Source organism: Cynoglossus semilaevis, chromosome 14 (assembly GCF_000523025.1).
Source record: "Cynoglossus semilaevis isolate Cse_v1.0 chromosome 14, Cse_v1.0, whole genome shotgun sequence".
In the NCBI taxonomy this organism is placed as follows: domain Eukaryota; kingdom Metazoa; phylum Chordata; class Actinopteri; order Pleuronectiformes; family Cynoglossidae; genus Cynoglossus; species Cynoglossus semilaevis.
The window spans coordinates 28,212,939-28,232,710 of record NC_024320.1 but is presented as its reverse complement, the minus strand read 5'-3'; the positions used below and the strand labels follow the sequence as shown (position 1 = coordinate 28,232,710).

General features: G+C 40.3%; 1 protein-coding gene and 1 non-coding gene across 2 annotated transcripts in view; one reads left to right on the top strand and one right to left on the bottom strand.

The window, feature by feature from the left end:
• The window catches only part of col27a1a (collagen, type XXVII, alpha 1a), a 62,077-nt gene that overhangs the window by 2,374 nt on the left and 39,931 nt on the right, over positions 1-19,772 (bottom strand). Inside the window, exons 16-60 of the mRNA XM_025062314.1 lie at positions 19,683-19,736; positions 19,086-19,130; positions 17,836-17,889; positions 17,406-17,459; positions 16,856-16,909; positions 16,707-16,760; positions 15,990-16,043; positions 15,812-15,856; positions 13,966-14,019; positions 13,781-13,825; positions 13,648-13,701; positions 13,510-13,563; positions 12,707-12,760; positions 12,104-12,157; positions 8,447-8,500; positions 8,147-8,191; positions 7,482-7,526; positions 6,725-6,778; positions 6,145-6,198; positions 5,962-6,015; positions 5,802-5,855; positions 5,662-5,715; positions 5,436-5,543; positions 5,292-5,345; positions 5,082-5,189; positions 4,930-4,983; positions 4,782-4,835; positions 4,502-4,558; positions 4,331-4,384; positions 4,196-4,249; positions 4,054-4,107; positions 3,526-3,579; positions 3,241-3,348; positions 2,961-3,068; positions 2,760-2,867; positions 2,598-2,651; positions 1,649-1,711; positions 1,502-1,555; positions 1,387-1,422; positions 1,264-1,281; positions 1,133-1,168; positions 1,023-1,049; positions 886-936; positions 619-787; positions 417-526 (exon numbers count right to left, since the gene is read on the bottom strand). Coding sequence (XP_024918082.1) covers positions 417-526; positions 619-787; positions 886-936; positions 1,023-1,049; positions 1,133-1,168; positions 1,264-1,281; positions 1,387-1,422; positions 1,502-1,555; positions 1,649-1,711; positions 2,598-2,651; positions 2,760-2,867; positions 2,961-3,068; positions 3,241-3,348; positions 3,526-3,579; positions 4,054-4,107; positions 4,196-4,249; positions 4,331-4,384; positions 4,502-4,558; positions 4,782-4,835; positions 4,930-4,983; positions 5,082-5,189; positions 5,292-5,345; positions 5,436-5,543; positions 5,662-5,715; positions 5,802-5,855; positions 5,962-6,015; positions 6,145-6,198; positions 6,725-6,778; positions 7,482-7,526; positions 8,147-8,191; positions 8,447-8,500; positions 12,104-12,157; positions 12,707-12,760; positions 13,510-13,563; positions 13,648-13,701; positions 13,781-13,825; positions 13,966-14,019; positions 15,812-15,856; positions 15,990-16,043; positions 16,707-16,760; positions 16,856-16,909; positions 17,406-17,459; positions 17,836-17,889; positions 19,086-19,130; positions 19,683-19,736 — 2,736 coding nt within the window. The remainder of the gene's footprint in view (positions 1-416; positions 527-618; positions 788-885; positions 937-1,022; positions 1,050-1,132; positions 1,169-1,263; positions 1,282-1,386; positions 1,423-1,501; positions 1,556-1,648; positions 1,712-2,597; positions 2,652-2,759; positions 2,868-2,960; positions 3,069-3,240; positions 3,349-3,525; positions 3,580-4,053; positions 4,108-4,195; positions 4,250-4,330; positions 4,385-4,501; positions 4,559-4,781; positions 4,836-4,929; positions 4,984-5,081; positions 5,190-5,291; positions 5,346-5,435; positions 5,544-5,661; positions 5,716-5,801; positions 5,856-5,961; positions 6,016-6,144; positions 6,199-6,724; positions 6,779-7,481; positions 7,527-8,146; positions 8,192-8,446; positions 8,501-12,103; positions 12,158-12,706; positions 12,761-13,509; positions 13,564-13,647; positions 13,702-13,780; positions 13,826-13,965; positions 14,020-15,811; positions 15,857-15,989; positions 16,044-16,706; positions 16,761-16,855; positions 16,910-17,405; positions 17,460-17,835; positions 17,890-19,085; positions 19,131-19,682; positions 19,737-19,772) is intronic.
• trnae-cuc (transfer RNA glutamic acid (anticodon CUC)) lies at positions 7,741-7,812 on the top strand. The gene has a single exon. It is a non-coding gene; the product is annotated as a tRNA-Glu (tRNA).

Below are 19,772 nucleotides of genomic sequence, written 5' to 3'. Positions count from 1 at the left end.
GAAATGTGTGAATCTGTATTTAAAAGGGATTAACATCAGGGACAAAGACAGGAGCCAGACTTACTATAAGATTTGTTCTATTCCAATAGAAACAATTTAATAAAACATCTAAAGATGTGCATTAGTGCTAAAATACGCTAATGTTTAACATCATAGAGCTTAGATGAGGTATTTACTAACCAAAAACTTTTTTTGAGGCTTATTTGGTCGACATTGTGCGTCATTTAGTTATTTTAAATTAACTCAGTTAAGGTAAGAAAAGCAGTAGACAATGTTTTTCATTTTAAATTCATTTATTTTATATATATATTAATTTTGATTTCTTTTATCCTTAGTTTTATTGATATGTAATCAAATTTTGGTTTCCTTTTGGATTGGAATAATCCTTCTGTTGTATGTTATTGTGTTTTTAATACCTTAGTTACTGTCACTGGCTTCAGGCACGTCTGTCCACCTCCAGTGAAGTTACAGGACACTTCGATTGTATCTGATGAACAGCCCAGGTTGGGGTCGATCCAATAAGCGCCTTAGAAATGGGAGACATATATGACAATATTTGTCATTTTAAAGTTAAATGACTTCATCTTCGTCAGTATCACAACAAACTCCCATCCTCACCGTCATTTAACTTCATTTCACAGCTGTGCAGATCCCTGCAGATGCGGGCGGGGTTGTCCCGAGTGCCCAGTGGGTTCTTCATGCTCTGGATCAGGTTACTGAGGTAGTGGAGGGTCTTAAAGATCTCCGCTCCGTGGTCATACACGGGCAGGTCCATCACTAGCTTATTCTGAGAAGTAGGCAGAAAAATACAGATCTGTCAGGTTTCAACAGAGAGAGAATAAAACAATAAAGAAAAGAGAACTGTAGTTGTTGAACTGTAGTTACCTCAGTCCTGAGTGGAGTGTGTGAATTCACAAACAAGACGCCATCTTCTTTCTACGTGAAGAAAACCATTTCTTAAATGTTTTATTTTACTATGACAAAAGTATCTTCTGTGGACAAACAAACATAACGTGACTTACAAACGATGGTGGGACGCCTGGAGGGCCCTGGAAGAAGAAAATATGATTTGTTCAGATGATCCATCATGAACGTGACACACAACTGAAAAATATAAAGGTGGAAAACCTACTGGAAGTCCAGGGGGTCCACGTGGGCCAGGAGATCCCTGATGGAGAAGGACAACATGCTGGATGAGCTTCTGTGTAATTAAATATCCTCAGTGAAACACAAAAGGGTGGATGGTAAACAATGAAAACATACCCTTGGTCCTTGTAATCCCTGCAAGGAGAAACTTAGAACACAGGTTCAGTAAGAAAAAAAAAAAACAACAAAAACACACAGTAGAACTACAGATAATAGAACCAAGAGGACAAGAAAACTCACAGTCTCTCCACGATTGCCCTTGTCTCCTCTGGGACCCTGTGAAAAGAAGCACACATCCAATAAACTGATGGAGAATGACAGAAAAAAAAGCTGCTGTTGATGATGCTGTACATACTGCTCTGCCACCGGGACCAATGATTCCTATGGGGCCGACGACACCTCCTCTGCCCTGAAGGACAAAAGGGAGTTGGTGAAAAATCATGAAATCTGGTTCCCAGTATATTTTTGTCTCACCTTCCTGAGATCACTAAGTACTACCTACCATTGCACCCTGTGGCCCCTTTGGCCCCTGAGTGCCCTTTGGCCCAAAGTCTCCTGGAGGCCCCTGTAACCAAGCCAGACAATTATCTTCACACACACTCATCACAAACTTTACAAAGCTTTTTTTTTTTTTGGTCCAACTTCTTAAATGTCTTATTTTGTTCGTCTTGGAAAATATGACATCGATAATGAATTCCATAATGACGACAATATTTCCAGCCTCCCTGACAAACTCCTCTGTCTTGATTTCTGCAGATTTTTATTACCACACAACAAAGAAGCCAAAGTATGTTGGAGGTCTGTGTGTATTCACAGTTATGTCAATCACAATGCCGTTCTTTCAACTAGTTGTTGGGAGATTGTTCCAGAATGGATCATGAGGCTCAGATCATTGACTGGACAAAAGCGGGAGGATTGACTTGATGATGAAGGAGAGATGGATAAAATGATGTCACTGACTTCTCTGTTATAATTACTGATTGGATCACATCTATATTCGAAGTGCGTCAAACACAGGCTACACTCGGTACCAGAACAAGACATATTTATATGTATTACTAAAGGCAGTCTTATCATAACTTTACAGTTAACTAATTATTTTGGAATGGGATTGGTGAATTCCAGATTTTTTTAGTTTGCTAAACCAGCATCTAAACAGTTTTGTTGTTTGTTTGTTCTTGTTTTTTTCTTCTATGTTTGTTTATGCCCCACTCAAATCCAGTCAAAAGAGTTGGAGCAGCTGTAAATGCAATCGTGGCAATGAAAGAACAAATATTGTATAGTTGAAGAACCATAACAGATTTAAAGTTTATCCATGAGTCTCTTCTTTTCATTATGGATTTTTTCACATCATAAACAGCAACTGCTTTACATTTAAAGAGAAAAATGCAAACGACTATTTCCAAAATGAACAACATGTGTTAGTTGTATGCAAACTCAGCTGGACATACCCTTGGTCCAAAAACTCCCAGAAACCCTGGAAAACCTTGTTCGCCTGTGTCACCCTGAACAAACAAGAGTTCAGACAAGAATTAAATTAAAGCCTTAAAACCCTCAGAGAAATGTCATTATCTGTTTTATATATTTCATGTATTATATGCAGGGTTGCTCACAGGTTGTCCTTTAGGTCCCTGGTCTCCCTGTGGCCCCGGAAGTCCCATTCCACCGATGAAGCCTCTTTTACCAGCAGCTCCAGTCTGGCCACGAAGACCCTGTTCACCCTGGATGAATAAACACATAAGCGTACAAAAATCCTGAAGTGTTCGCTATAAGAATAATATGGTGTCGTCCAGTGTTCTAGAATTCTCCTTTACCTTTGGTCCGATGCCGCCCTGATCTCCCGGGAGTCCTGGAACACCGGTTTTGCCACGTGCACCAGCTTTTCCAGGAAGACCAGTCTCTCCATCATCTCCGTGCTCTCCCTAGATATACATGGAGACAAATGATATTTAGTCTTCACAATAGAAATATGCGAAAAGATAAATATTACAGTAGCTGTATTTTTACAACCATGTGGATAAATATTGAGTTGATTTTTAAATATTAAAGTGTTATATTGATATTTAAAACATGTATTTTCACTGTTGATCTCACCGGCATGCCTATACTGCCGTCTTTGCCTGGAACTCCGTCCACCCCTGGTACACCCTCCTGTCCCTCACGACCCACCACACCTCTGGGACCAGGAGGACCACCACTACCCTGAAGGGAAGAACACAAGCCTTAACAGAAACTCAATGAGATAATATTTTCTACTGTAGCTCAGTTGTTGAATTTGTCTAGAAGATACATTTTAAAGCAGGTTTTGTTCTAAGTTGTGTTTTTTAATGAATATATGTCTCTTTTGTAATAGATCACTTGCAAAAATCATCAACTCACCTCTGTCCCTCTGGTTCCTTTTGGTCCAGTCTGTCCCTTTTTCCCCTTTTGACCCTTAATGAAGAGAAACATTGAAATTTTAAAAATCTTTAAAATATAAGGAACGTGTTTATTGTTGTTGTTTTTTTTAATGAATGACCAGAAGGATGTGAACTGTATATAATTCCACAGTCCATCCAGTTATCATTGTTCTAATACACAGTTGATACACGTTGTCATTTTACCAAAGCACTTAGCGCTTCATATACCATCTCAACACCCAGAATGGGTTCTTGGAGTTTTCAACTACAGGTCAGACACTGGGCCAGCATCACTGAGTCTACAGGTGAAAAACCGACTAATAAAATTGCCAAATGGATTTGAAATGGCTGCAGACTGATTCATATAATTGAAGACAAGGGTCAAAGTATTTCACAAGACATTTTCAAGATGCACAATTATGACAAAAATCCACCAACACTATGAAGCTAAATTTTACACTTAGACTTTTTAAACATTTAGAAAAACATATAGAAAAACAGTTCTTACTAGATCTCCTTTTGCACCTTTGAGTCCTTGCACACCACGGGGCCCAGGATGTCCCTAGAATCGTCAGTAGAGATGTGTTAAAAAGCAAAGATAATAATAAAAAAAAAAACAGTGTCAGCACTACATAAAAAATAACACTCACTGGTTGTCCCGGAGCTCCAGGTCTGCCTCTCTCTCCGTCCAAACCAACCTGACCCTAAAGACAGAGTAACAACACATTGGCCTCACACTGTGTTGATACTATTTGAAAAAAAACAAAAAACTTTTTAAGTCGTACTTTATATCCTGGATCTCCTGATTCGCCTCTTTCGCCTCTGTCACCTGGAGGGCCCTGATTCAAACATACGACACAGCGAGTTTTAAAGGAAATCGACAAAATATTTCATTCGTGTCACCATTTACCAGGCAAATCAACAGAAGGAAGAGAAATAAGTCAGGTGTGACTTACTATGTCACCTGGAGAACCAGGAGGACCCTCTACTTTTCCATCGTCCCCCTGCTCGCCCTGCAGGAGAAGTTTGGAACAGCGGGAAACATGGGTCAATAAAACAAAGCCGATCAGGAAAAACTTAGTCCAAAGCCCAAAGTCGGCCTGGAACCTCATCCACTTTAGAATGAGTCGTATTCTCAACCACACAAAAGTATAGTATTTGGCATTAACATTTTATTATTTTTGGAGACAAAGGGAAGGAGTTTGCATTTAAAAGGATAAAGTTAAAGACGTGTACCTTTTCACCTTTTGGTCCTGGAGACCCCAGGGAGCCCTGTGGTCCCTGGTGGCCCTGCAGAGACAGATCCAGGAAATGTTTTAGTGCAAACACCAAACAAAAGGGAGAATGATCATAACAGCTGTGACAGGATACTGTATGGTCTTACCTCATAACCTGGAATACCAGTTTCACCTTGTTGACCCATTCGACCCGGAGCCCCCTGAAGGAAGAAAATATTTTACCCTCAGTCCACAGTTGTACAGATGATCATTTTAAACTTTTATTGATGGATATTTTTTTTATCTTCTTCCTCTTTACCACATGTCCAATAGTTCCTCTTGATCCTTTCGGTCCAACAAAACCCATCGGCCCCGTCTTTCCTACTGTTCCAGTCTCTCCAAGGTGACCCTGTTGACCTTTAGCCCCCTGACAAAAAAACCAAGCGAAAAACACTTTGTATTTTTTCTGCTTTTGTATGGTACATTAGTGAATTCTATTCTGACATCAGGCAGAATCTGACTTGAATACCTTCGATCCTTGTTTTCCTCTTTCTCCAATTTTGCCAGATTTGCCCTCTTGACCCTAAAGAGAAAAAAACCCCAAAAAGATAAATTTATGTTACAATTAAGTGAGAGAAGAGAGAAGCGGAGATAAGGTGATAAAGTGACTCACTCTAACACCAGTCAGTCCAGGACTTCCAGGTGGGCCTTCTTTACCCTTCAGCCCAATTTCACCTTTCTCTCCTTTATCGCCCTCCTGACCCATGTCACCTTTGTCACCCTGAGAACATACACAAAAACTTATATCTAAACTAGACCTGAAAGTATAAAGTTTAAACCTGTTGTTGTCTCCATATCCAAACACATGACACCTTGGACATTCTGGGACAACTTCTCACCTTGGCTCCATCAGGACCACCTGGACCAGTTTCGCCCTCTAGGCCTGGTTCTCCCTGTTAGCAGATAAAAGTTAATACCATTAAAAGCTCCTTTTTTTTAGGTGTACATTTTGTTGATACATTCACGCTCATAAATTTACCCGTTGTCCTATTAGTCCCTGTTCTCCGATGTTTCCTGCAGGACCAATGGCTCCCTGAAACACAGAGGAATAATTTGACATAAACAAAGTAGCAAATAATAAACATAATATATAGATAAAATATTGGTCAATTCTGAAATAAAATACAATATTTCCTCACCTTCTCTCCTGGTTCTCCTGGTAGCCCTGGCTCCCCTGCTTTACCTGGAGGCCCCTTATTTATGAGAAAATGGGAGAAAGGAAAATGTTTGGATATTTCTTGGCAGGCCTAATGACTAAATTATAGATTATAAATGTGTGTGTGTGTGTGTGTGTGTGTGTGTGTGCTTGCAAAGTCTCTTACTGCGTGTCCGATTTCTCCCAACAGTCCTAGAGTCCCTGGTGGCCCAGCTGGTCCCTGTGTGTGACAGTATAAATCAACATGTTTCATACTGATAAACATCATGTCACATTTAATAAATACAAATAAGTCATTCAAATAAGTACAAATGTAGCAGTGGATCTTTGCATAGAACATCTGAGGGCTGTGAATGTAACGTCACTAAATACTGTCGGCTTCAAAACACTGAAACACTGTCATGAATATTTCATAATCTGAGTTCACTGCAGTATCAGTTCTCGCCACTTGCGGCAGCAACAGTATAACAAATGTCACCTTTGGGCTTTCATATTCAAAGATAGAAGCTCTTAGCAGTTCTTAGTACTGATCTATCTATGATATATCAGTGAAAGCATCAACAGATCGAAAGTAAAAGGTTTATTTCCTTAATTAAACACAATGATTTTGCGATTGTTGAGGATTAAATTCAAATTATGACGGTATAAAAGGGAAATGTTAAATAATGGCAGTTAATTAAAGGTGATGGAAAAGACTAACGACAGCCAGTTTAATTATTATATATAAAGATTTAAGTGAATCATACTGGTTCGCCTGGAATCCCCTTGTCCCCTGGAGGTCCTGAAGGGCCTTGGATACCCTGGAAAAACAGGTCAAGAGGTTCTGAATATTCAGCCACATACCAGCTCTTTACTGATACATAATCCATAAGCTTATGTAGGTACAAAAACATGGAATATCTTCAGAAATTAAATCCTTCATGAACTACAGAAAAAATATTATCTTCAGAAATTAAATCCTTCATGAATTACAGAAAAAATAAATAAAATAAAATACTGATCATTATGATCAAAAGTACTTAAAGACAGATGTAAGAAGTAAGTTTAGCGCAGTGCTTCTCAAAGTGTGGGGCGGGACCTACTGGTGGCCTCAAATGTCACATCACAGGTGAGGCATCAAGGTTGAAGTGATGATGTCAAAACTGCACTTTTATTTTCTCTCTTTGAACTTTGTCAATTTGATCATATTGATTTTGATTAATAATAAAATGTGTGGTTGATCATATTGATTTTGATTAATAATAACATTTGTGGTGCACTCTCCTCAGTGACCCACAGCGTGTGCCCAGTAAAAATCCCTGTTCTACTTTGTATATCTATGCAGCCTAATCTGCTCCACATGAGGCCCACATGGATGAAAAGACTTGAATACGCAACAAAACAATGTAAAATATTTGCAGAATATAACGCCTACTGTTCACCTCTGGAGAACGTGTCTGTTTGTGTAGCAGTTGTTTAGTACGAGTTTTTTTTATGAGTTGTTTTATAGATGAGGAAACTCACAGGAAATCCTTTGGGTCCAGTTTCTCCTGTTTCTCCAATCTTCCCCTGCAGGGACACAGAAAAATAAACCAAAATCAGTCCGTGACAAAGACAAGAGTACAGTTGAAATTTACCGAGATTTTTAAATGTGATTTAACTGTGAAGTGTCTGGTAATAAAAGAACACATAAGTAATCTCCATTTTATGTTCACACAGTCCAGGACATTAACAAACAGTGCTATAAATAAAAAAGTACAAAGGTATAGCATAGTAGTCATATTCCCTGGTGGTCTAGTGGTTAGGATTCGGCGCTCTCACCGCCGCGGCCCGGGTTCGATTCCCGGTCAGGGAACATCGTTAGTATGTTTCCCCCAAGGGGGATGAATAAAGCCCTACTCTACTACTCATATCAAAGACAACATTAAGTTGACACAAGATTTCTCTTGTGAGCTGTGAAAAAAAAACACAACTTTGACTTGACTTTTATTTAAATCTGGCAGAAACCCTGAGGGGATTAGTCAACTTCAAAATCAAATTCCCATTTCTAACTGAGGCCCGCCGCTCTGTAGCTATCATGTCAGCATTCTAAATCATACTGAAGTCTTGCCTCTCCAGAGGATCATTAAAAACAAAAATATATGACAGGAAGAGGTGGAAAAGTTTTAAAAGACCCCAGTGTTCTTTACCTGTGGTCCAGGGAAGCCTGTTTTTCCTGGAGGACCGTCAGGACCCTGTGGAGAGAGGGAAGGATGAGCGATAGTTATGTGTTGAGAAATGTCAGCTCCCAGTGGACGGTACAGTATTTCCTGCCTGGATGAAGATGCTGTGTGGTTTGATGTTCTGGTGCTGGGAACCTATTATTTCTGCTGAGAATTCATGGTTTATTTCTGTGCTACTTTACGATCATTACTCATGTGTAAACACAGTGTGACGTCCTGAAGGTTTAGAGCTTCACAGGTGTAGAAATGCTGAATGAGCATTTTTACCTTCTTGCCCTTTAACCCCGTCTCTCCTGGTGAACCGTCAGGCCCAACTGCTCCCTAAAAAAATAAGAAAAAAAAACAACATACTAAGACAATGTCACCAACAGAGGCCACTGTGATACAGCCAGACAGACGTGTAAATGAGCTGGTGCAGTTCTGACTGTACTGCGTCTGTACTGTGTCTGTAATGTTCACTTTCTCAAGTATAGGAGGAAGTACTCGCCTTGTATGTGTGTGTTAGATGTAAACATGTGAGTACAGTAGCAGAGTATAATCAGACACAGCTCTGCGGTGCCTTACTTGGCAGCAGCAGTTTTTGTACGAGTGCACAATCAAAGCCAACAGTGTGGACACACACGGCAGAAATCAGACAGAAATCCGACATTTTACTCGGTGCAGTTGTCAAATGTACTCAGTGTGAGTTGCTGACAGGCCTGCTTGTCCACTGAGCAGTGGTTATAAATGGAAGACAGACAGTGGAGCAGCACAGTCCATCTGCTCTGCACCTGCAGCCTATAGTAGCTCACTGACACGGAGGGTCGTCGACATCTCATCGTTTATGATTTCATCGTCATCGTTTGCTATGAGATCAATTCTTATCTTAAAACATAACTATTCCAATCTATTTTTAAAATTTTGAATTGTGATAGAGACCACGGCGGGAAAGTATCACATATGGAACAAAGGTGCTACGTTAAGAATTCTAAGACAGGATGTGCTGGAATTATAAAAGATTTACTAAAGCCTTTTCCTCAGTTATTTTTAAGAAGGCACTTGAAATGATGGGTTGCAGAGACTTTGTCATCTGGCATTTCTAGTTTTGCAGACTGTTCCTGGTAAGTGGCAGTTATGCAACTCATCGGCTGTCAAATTCCATTAGAGAGTGAAGGACAAAAAGAAAAAGAGGAGAAAGAAGAAGAAGAAAAAGAAGAAAAAGAGGAGAAAGAAGAAGAAGAAGAAAAGGAAGAAAAAGAGAAGAAGAAGAAAAAGAAGAAAAAGAGGAGAAAGAAGAAGAAGAAGAAAAGGAAGAAAAAGAGAAGAAGAAGAAGAAGATGAAGAAGAAGAAGAAGAAGAAGCCCAGTGGTTCTACAATGGTACTACACCAACTTCCTAGAACACTGTTATTCCAGCTGCTTTACGTGTTGACTAGGGGGTTCCCAAATGTTTCCATGCTGACCCCATCTAACTGTCATGAATTTCAGAATCAACGCAAAGTAATGTTATCTCAAATGTATGTTTCATTATTTTCCCCAATAGAAATGTAAATAAAACAAAAACAATATTGTTTTGTCTTGTAATAACTGTACTGTCTTATCAAAGTTCCGTCATCTGTGACAGGACCATTGTGGACCATATCTGGCCCTGGAGCCTTATATTGAGTATCTGTACTGTCATATGCTGAGGAAGCCACTGTTCAAAGTGCTATTATGAACGGAGCTGGAGAAGCAGCACTCAATAACATTCCTGTCTGCGGTACCTGCTCTGCACAGCTTATGTTTACACAGCCTGATTAGCTGATGTGTGGTGAAAGTGTTTTCCCTCCGTTTGGCCTTGAAAAAACACTCAAATATCTGACTTTGAAGCCAGTGGATCACAGAGAGTTACTGTAACGGTAACTGAACAAAGGCATGAACTAAAACAATCAAAAACATTTAGTCAAAGCAGCTCAATAATAAACAGTTACTGTAAGGAGAGAGAGGGAGGACGGAGGAGGGGGAAGAGGAGGGGGAGGGAGGAGCTGGAGATGCTCCTCAATATGGAAGACATTAGCGCGTCAGGCGAGATGAGAAGTTATTTGTTAAAAAGGCTGATTCGTCAAATTTGCCTGATTTCTTTTGGCTGACATCGACCATCTAAGTTTGATGCAAATCAAATACAGACAGACAGTCGCGGCTCTAGACAGACTGATGCCACGATATTTCTCTGTTAGTAAACAATGGAGTTCCATGTTTCCATCACACTGAACCCTCTTGTTAAGTTTCTTTGTCCTTTTGCCAAAACGCCAACATCTAAAAGACGAGCGGCGTGACATCGAATCATTTCCATTTCACTCACAGATGTGTTACTCAGGCGGGCCAACGACGTCGACTTCAAATTGATAGGGTAACATGATCTTATGTTGTATGAAAGCCATAAGTGAAGCCATATTTTTATTAATGTGAAATCTTCTTTTAATACTTTATTTTCAGCACCTAAAAAATTCAGTCTGTCTTAAACAAAACTCAAATGCAAAGTACTGTTTGTTTAAGTTCCAGGTGAGTGCGGCTGTGGGTGCAATAAGAAAAAACACTTCTGTATCTTTTGGCCTGTTACACACAGGTTTCTACGCGTGCAGTGCGGGGGGAAAAAAAGCAGCAGACCGATTTACTGGCAGTGGAAACTGCTGACACTAGTATTAATGGAAAACACAGCTTGAGACACAAGAGTGTGTCCAGGCCGACAACATCCAGAAACAGCTTTAATGATGGCTGAGATTAAAAAAAAAAAAAGCATGAAACTGTTTTCTCCAGCTGGCTGATTTGATATTAGTGATAGGAGACATATTTAAAGAACCTTCAATAAAGGCCTACATTTCACCACAAACGTCACTTCCACTGTATTAAACATCACTGCTGCAGCTCTTAGTCTTTACTGATGTTATTATACATGATTGTCATTTTCTATTAAAACATAAATACTCCCATAATCCATTGTGAGTCTCTCTGGAAAATGTAATTTTCTTTCTGAAATATTGGCCAAATCCTGTGCTTGAGATCAGGCATTATGTGGAGATTCTATCAATCTGGAACAAAAACTGAACACCGTACACTACAGGGACCAATCTGTCGTGATGCTGATGTGATGACAGTTTTGTCAGATGTTAAACTCAGCTGTTGAAAAGACAGCTGATCTTTTTTCAGGAGTCATTTCTGTAGGTTAATGGCAGCGTGTGCGGAAATGTTCTTCCTCCCTTTTCCTTCCTTTTGCGAATGTGGAAAACTGACTCTGGCTGAAACTATGTAATAGACCCAGCAGGTGGCAGTAAAGAAATTATATTGCAAAGAAGAAGTCGATGTTGGGGAAGGAGTGGGATCAGCTTAAAGGAAGACACTCATTTTGGTTTCACTCATTTGATCAATTTGATTCTGAGCCAATCATAATTTTTCCATTAACACAACCCACAAACAGGAAAGGGAGTATTTGCACCCCCTAATGGGCAGAGAAGAAGCTGCATGCTCTTTGTTATACATTCCTGCATAATGAATCTTTGACGATCTCTGAAAGTTTCATCCTGTTAGCTTCTACTGCAGCTGTGTAACCATAGTTTGGAAAGTGTTACCCTAGCAGTTTTACAGTCACAGCTCTGTGAGTTTTGGGGACTCAGCAACTTCAACCAAGAGCTGGATTCATTACTGACCATAAATCTTGTTCCCACAAAAATGAGGTCTTGTTTACCTCGACAAAGGCCGTGCAGTACGACAGATGTCAGTCTTTCTTGTGGGTATTTTCCTGCAGTTATAAGAACTGACTGACTGTGTTAGAAAAACTTCTGTCAGACATCATTTCTACAACAGCAGCCGCACAGAGGGTGTTTACACATTTGAGAATAAACAAAGCCATAACAGTGGTGTATATCTGCTTCCATTCAACACCAGTGGACACATAACACCTCACACTTACCCTCAAGCCTTTGGGTCCTCTGGTACCGGCCGGCCCGGTCGCTCCAGGGGAGCCCTGACAAACAAAAGGAAAATGAGAAAAAGAGGACGATAAAAGACACTCTTACACTGAGGCAGCACAGAGCCCCTGGTTGTTGACCTTGGAGGTGAAACAGCCTGACCTCGGGAACACACTATAGGGATTGTTGTTAGATCTGACACTTAGGCCAATTTAAAGGCTCTGCTCTGGAATTCTCCTCTGCTGCTGCCCCGAGCTCACGTTTATGTTTGTTTTGGTGACTCTGTGGCCCCCACCTTCAACCAATGGCAGGGTCAAAGTGAGGGAAGGGGGGTCGGGGGGGGGGGAGTAGCATCTACTTAGATATAGGTGTTGTGTTTTTGACTGACAGCAGGGCAGTGAAGATGCAGCAGAAGGCTGCCACCTCTCATATGATCTCTGGGAAAAAGTATAGCTGTGTGAAATTCACAGAGAGAATCACTTGACAGAAACGTTGATCACACTGGATTACATTTTTTTTCTTTTATGGCTCTGTGAATGTTACAGTCAGTGCTCGTCTCTCCAGTTTCACATCTCACTAATAAAGATGAAATGAAATGGTCTTACTGGTCTTCCTGGTGGTCCTGTAGGTCCAGTCTCTCCTGGCGTCCCTGGGTGACCCTAATGTTTGTACACAGACACAAACACAGGATGAATGAAGAGCGACACAATAGACTCAATGAACCCAGGAACACACCAGAGGAGTAGAACCATGACATGAAACTATTACATGATCGAACATACTGTATGTCAGCGTGACGTCAATGAGGACGGGGTTTTTAGACTTACATGAGAATTCCATTTTCTACATATATACAGATCATTTTGTTTTAGGAAACATACATGGTTTTCATTCACATACGGACACAGGAACACAAACATACATCTGGAGAAACGCTCTCTGCGCTGGGAAGCAACTTAGCAATAAAAGCTAATGAAGGGAGAAGAAGAAACACAGAGTCAGAGGAGATGATTTTATAACTGAAAACATACTGCTCCTGGCTGCTTTTTCCCCCCTAATCGTTTCCCCGCTGGCCAGGATGTGTGTAAAAACTTAAAGCTATATGACGGGGAGTACTTCAAGTAAAACTACAAGGATCGCCTGAGTGCAGTAAAAATCGCAGTAATATACAATCCTGAGGAACAGAAGGCACTATGGGTATTTTTTTTCCCTCAGGTACGGCAGAGGCTCAACACATGACGATATTCCCATGGGAATAACATCCACAGTTTAATTACAGAGATTTATATTTTCCTGCTGGGTTTTTCTTAACAGATTAATTTCTTCACTTTGAATTTCATTTTATATATTTATATACAGTATATAAAAACAAACACTTCCTCGTCACATCCTCCTCATTGTTTCTTACCGTTGCTCCCTTTTCTCCAGGTGGACCAGGAAGACCCATCTCTCCACGATCGCCCTGAAAACAAACAAAAGTCTCAGTCTTCAAAGTCACCTGGTAAAGACACATCCTAAAATAAATGTGTGTGTGTTTCTTTTTTACCTTCTCTCCTGCCAGTCCTTCCTCTCCTCCCGGGCCTATAAAGCCCACCAGGCCCTAAAATACAGAGATTTAAATAGTAAAATTGGAATAGTTAGAAAAGTTTAGAAAAAAGTGTGATGTCAGAGTTTCTTACTCTTTCTCCCATGGTTCCGACTTTTCCAGTGGCACCGGACTCCCCCTTTACCAAAAGTTGCGTTAATAATCAACTGATTAGACTCCCCCTTTACCAAAAGTTGCGTTAAAAATCAACTGATTAGAAATAAAGTAAATTAATATGTATCATATATTAGAAGTAAAGAAACATGTGTCCTTATTTACCTTTAGGCCCTCTGGACCAACCTTTCCAATAATTCCTTTTCTGCCCATTATACCCTAAAAAAATAGAGCGGTGAATCATACAGATTAGAGAACAATCAGAAATATTAACATTCATCACAGCAGTGGAGTGGATCCTGTTTTATTTGTTTTGTTTTTTTCATTAAAAACCAATTTAAATACACAGCTGTAGTCTAGTCCACAGCTGTTCCAGCGACATCTTCTTGGAAATCTGGGACTGTAATGTTCCCCTTGAACAGACACTAACTCCCAGGGTTTAAAAGGGTCTAAGAGCTTTTTTATTAGCAATAATTCCAGGTCAGAGAAGTGCTGGCAAATCTCCTTTAGACCGAGTGACTCAAACGTTCCAATGTTTCCCGCTACACAAGTTGGCAGAGTGAGATGGCATTATATTTTACTCCAACACTAACAATCAAAGTGGATTTCAGTTGAAACATGAGAATAAATGTGAAGTGACCAGGGTTTGTGGGCTCTGATCAGCTGACCTCACGCTGGTCTGTTAGACTGCATAAACCGAGGCAGAGAAAACTCACAGATGACTGAACTGCCACCAGGGGTGGCAAGAAGGCAAAAAAAATAAAACCCAGCTGGTTGAGGAGACAGTTAAGTCAGAGGAGGAAGTGGACGGACTTCTGTGGCACCTGGCCAAGACCAGTGACTGCTCCTGAAGGAGCCGTAGTCCACTTCCCCTCAGGTGTATGGATGGATGGGGGGTTCAGAGAAAAAGACATGCAAGGTTGAAGAAGCAGTGTATGTGAAAGAAAGTTCAGGAGGACTGGGAGTCAGATGATCAGAAAAGAAATAAAAGGTACTAAGATCTAGGACAGAGGGAAAAAAAGGAAAACACAAATAAATCCAGTCAATAAATCTATGTCTGCAGCAGTCCATTAACACCCTCCAGGACATAAATGTTACTGCCTACGAGAGTAGTAACGGCTACTAACACCCCCTGGTGGCGAAGGCCTAGGATTACGCCTAGGTTTTTAATACGAGGAGACAATAATCCAAAGACTTAGCGACTATAAGTCAACATATATAAACCTTCAACTACACAAGTACACAATGTACAACAACACAACTAGACAAAACTACTGAAAACCTCTCCAATAAGACTGAGCTAAAATCCCTTTATTAGCTCCACGTCGCTCACTGAGACCCAGTAAACTTTGAGATGCATGATTAAACCAAGCAGTTAAATTATACGTCTTACTGTACATATGGCTGCGACGTACAGCGAGCTCACATTGATTTAGTACAACACAGGCTGATGTCACCCAGTCCACGGCTCTCCTGCTGCAGTCACATTCATTGGCTTCGTTCTGCTGATTATGCTGATGTTTCTCCTTTTTTTGTAACGAACAAAGAAGTCAGACTTTCATCCCCGCCCGTGGGTCACATGGTTTTAACTTTGGACTCAAATTGTTTTTCCATTCTTCCTGTGTATCTGACATTTCTGCCCCCCAATCCCCTCCCCGCTCCCTCACCCCTCCCGCCCCAAGTCTCTGTCTTTGAAGATGAGTCTGCCATATTCATGCAGAGAAAGTCTAAAACCACAACAAAGACGAGAATAAATGGTTTGATTGTCAGCCATTGGATATGGTTTGATATGCCATCTGGAGATAGAAGAAAAAAAAACAACACACACAAGCAGCGTTTTCTACATACTTCATGCTTAATGCACGCTACTTCCTATGTCGTACAGGTTTGAGGCTGACAAGTCAGGAAGTCACTTGGGTTGGGGCTCCATTTATATAAATGATATCATAAAAAAAACACAGTAATGTCCCGTTGACATTGACCTGTCGAGCTCCACAGTGTAATTACTCACTTCCAGTCCTGTTGGGCCTGGTGGTCCGATCGGGCCCTCGTCTCCCTGGAAACAGACGATATTGACTTTAGATTGAGTTATGTTTGGAGAAACAGAACAACTCTCAGCAATGAAAAGTCTTTAGTCGTAAAATATTTAACGCCTTTCGGGCGCTTTAGGCCTGTTCTGATGGTTTTACCTCTAAGCCGGGTACCCCACGAGGTCCAGGTAAACCTCTGACACCTAGTTTTCCCTGTGGAGGGGGCGAGGGGAGGCAGTAAAATTAATGGCAATGTTTGAAGAAAAGTGAAATACTTATATATATACTAGTACACTGAAAAATACATCATGTACAAATTTCCAGTCTGCATTTTTCCATTCCTTCTTACGTTTGCAAACCCCCCTGGCTGTTTCTGTGTAAAACTATTAATAAATGAAAAACAGATCCAGTAGGTGGCAGCAATGCTTCCCAAATCCCAAGTATAGGGACCATTGTAAATTCAATACTTTGTTTTGACAGATCTCTGTCGGAGTTGTACTCGGCCACAAAACAGTGGAGTTTAAGCTTATGTCTAGTCAGTGATTCATACTAAATCAGACAAATCTGTCGGTCTAGTCCTTCACTAACAAAATATTCTACTTTTATTATAGAAATATCTCTGATTAATTTAATGGTTTAGATTGATTTAAAAAACAATCTAGTTGTAACAGTTCACTCATGTCAAGTATTAGGGCAATATAACTGTGCTATTGGTGCCACCTGCAGGGGAGGTCGAGGAGATACATCTTAAACAGAAATCTAACATGTGATTTCTGGTATCTGTTATGCTAAAAAATGAAAATACCAACAAACATTTTTCATTTCTTTTTACAGTTTTTATTCTGCAGTACATGCAGAGGTCTGAATTTCACTTACTTTTGGTCCTTCAAGACCGTTATCTCCCGGTGGTCCCATGTCACCAGGGAAGCCCTGTTAGAATCCAGAAAATATGACTTGGGTTAATAATGTTTAATTAAAAAAATACAAAATTACTTTAATATAGCATTTAATTTGTAAAATCAAACCTCAGGTCCTAGAGGTCCAGGTGCTCCACCCGGTCCTCTCTCTCCTTGCTTGCCCTATGACAAAGAGACACAAGAACAAGGTGTGAATGTAATAAAGCAATAGTAACATTTTTTTATTTAGTGTCCAACCTTTTAGTACCACATACTGATTGGCCGCTACTGGCCGTTGAGGACCGGTAGCACTGTGCTGATTATTATAATTTTCAAAATAAAATATTTTTTAGACTTCATTCTGTTAGCATTGGAAACTTAATGATATATTATTTTGAAATATTGCCAGATTATCTTTAAATGAAGAAATGAAGTGAATATGACTGGATTTTTTTTTGAATGAAGTAAATTAGTACTTCATCGGCCTGGTACTAAAAAAAAAACCTATGGACCAGTACTGGTCTGCAATCCGGGGGTTGAGCACACCTGATATACAGTATAGAGGTAGATATTGTTATGTCTGTAATTTTAGTCTGTGTTATCAACCTCTGTGAACATTATTTTGAAAGGTTGTAAAGTCGAATAGTTAGTCTTCTTCAGGTATAAAGTCGGAGCTAACCTGAGGTCCTGGTTTCCCACGAACCCCCGGTAACCCTGGAGGTCCCATGATGCCCTGTTGGGCACAAACACAACGCATAAAAAAATAAAATAAAAAACACAACTTCAGTAATTATAAATTCAAATGTATGTCCTGCTCTAATCTGACATTAAACAGTTATTACTACACAGTGTTCCAGATCCAAACTGACTCCGAACTGATTTGATTTTGCTGACGCAGACACAATTGAGGAGGATTTATGAAAAGAATTTCCATAAGCCGAACAGTTCACATCTGGACAAGTCATTTAAAAAAAACCCTCCACAACAAAGGCCATGTGTGACTACATGTTGCGTGTGTTGGAGGAGTCATGCATGGCAGCGGCTGATGAGAGAAAAGGATGTTTAAGGGCAGGTACACATGTGAACAGGTGGTGGCGGTGGTGGGCTACCTTGTCTCCTTTATACCCGATCTCTCCTTGAGCTCCAGAAAGCCCTACATCGCCCTGATGGGGAGAGGAGACACACACAGAGGACAATGGATGAAGTTCAGACAAAAAAAACCAAAAAAAAACATTTGCAAGTTGTTTTGGGAAAATGAATTTATTCTACAAAAGCACGTTGTATATTGTTCTGAAATTACAATCATTTGGCTTCCACAGCCGTAGAATAAGAGTTTTACAGCCGATCGTGGAGGCAGCTGTGCCGTGCGGAGGCCGGCTGACTTGCCTTGTTTCCACAGCAGGCTAAAAACAGCAGACGTCTGTTTCTTATTTTGGAATGGAAGCTCACTACACTAATGAGGAACAACATAAACCTGCTCCATAATCTAGGGAGAGTGGCGAAAATCACACTCAGAGTGGTTATGTGGAAAGAAAGAGTTGAAGAAAAGTATTTATCTACTTCGTCGCTCACCAAGGCCAATGTACTCTAGTGGAGTCAGGTCTGTCAGTCATGTGCTGCATTTTACACTCTCGCCATTAGATGTCATAATTTCTCACATAATGAACAGTATATATTGTATATAGTGCGACTGCCATGAACTCTCACACTATTACATTAATTTATATCAGTCACATTTTCAACTAATATTAGTGTTAGTGAGGTATTTACCCTATTATATAAAACTATATATAACATATTTTTATTATATATATTTATATATAAAATATATATGCATTATGAAACATGTGATTCCTCTGTGAATCAAACCCAGGACTCTACACATTCTAGGCAGGCTTGCTAACTGCTACACTATGGATCCACTTAAACAAAGTGACACATGAATTATCATAAGCCTCTAGCAATGATTTATCTATCGTGGAGCAAAGGTTCCTTGTGACTTAGGATGTAATTTATATTTACTTTGTAGTCACAAAATATACACATCACATGATAAAAATAGTAAATACAGCAAAGGTCAGCAGCTCACTGACCTTTACCAGATATTCCTGTACAGTACTACACATTTGAGTATTAATCCCAGAACACAGAAAGTAGAACTGTTACTGGTCACTTAAGAAATCTCATGCTCCTTGTTCACATCATCAGATATGGTGTATTTAAAACAGGTTCCCATGCACACATGCTCTATGTCTTCATGTCTATGGTAGGACAGAGATGACTGTGAAAAGGAGCAAAGAAATACATATTTCTCACATGCTGCTTATAACCAGGCCAATAACAGGAATATTCAGATCACCTTATCACCTTTCAGTCCTGGTTCTCCTGGATTTCCGGGCACGCCCTGAAACAAACAAACAGAGGAAATAATGCAAACCTACATCCAGAAATGTCACTTCAGTAACACAGTTGGGAGATAATATCAAATGTGATGAAGTGTTTCCACAGGATTTTTTCAAGCAGCGGCAGCAGGTCATCCCAGTGAGCTCCCCCTCCCTCCCCCCAGGTGACCCCTGCTGTTCCCTCACCTCTGCTGTTTCTACCTGCTGTCTATTTCTGTCACCTGTCTTAACATATATTTATTTTCACCAGGACACACACCGACAGAGAGACAGAGAGCAACACTGATGATATTTTGAAAACAGCAGTGACAGGAGCTGCTGATTCACAATGACATGAAGGTAGACTTGGACCAATGACTAAAAATGTTTCTCTGTTGAAGTCGGTTTCATTTTGAAAAAAGCGTGACGATGAAATTAAGCCTCAAATGTCACATCCTGTCACGAATCATTTGAAAAAAGTTGGGCGGGCCAGATTAAAAAACTGAACGAGACGCATCTGGCCCCCGGGCCTTAGTTTGCTCATGCCTGGGTCAAAGGTTAAATTGTGAGATTACCTTCAGCCCACTGGGTCCTGCAAGGCCCATCTCTCCTACTGGTCCCATATCACCCTAAAACCAGAGAGAAAACACAGGTTAAGAAATGAA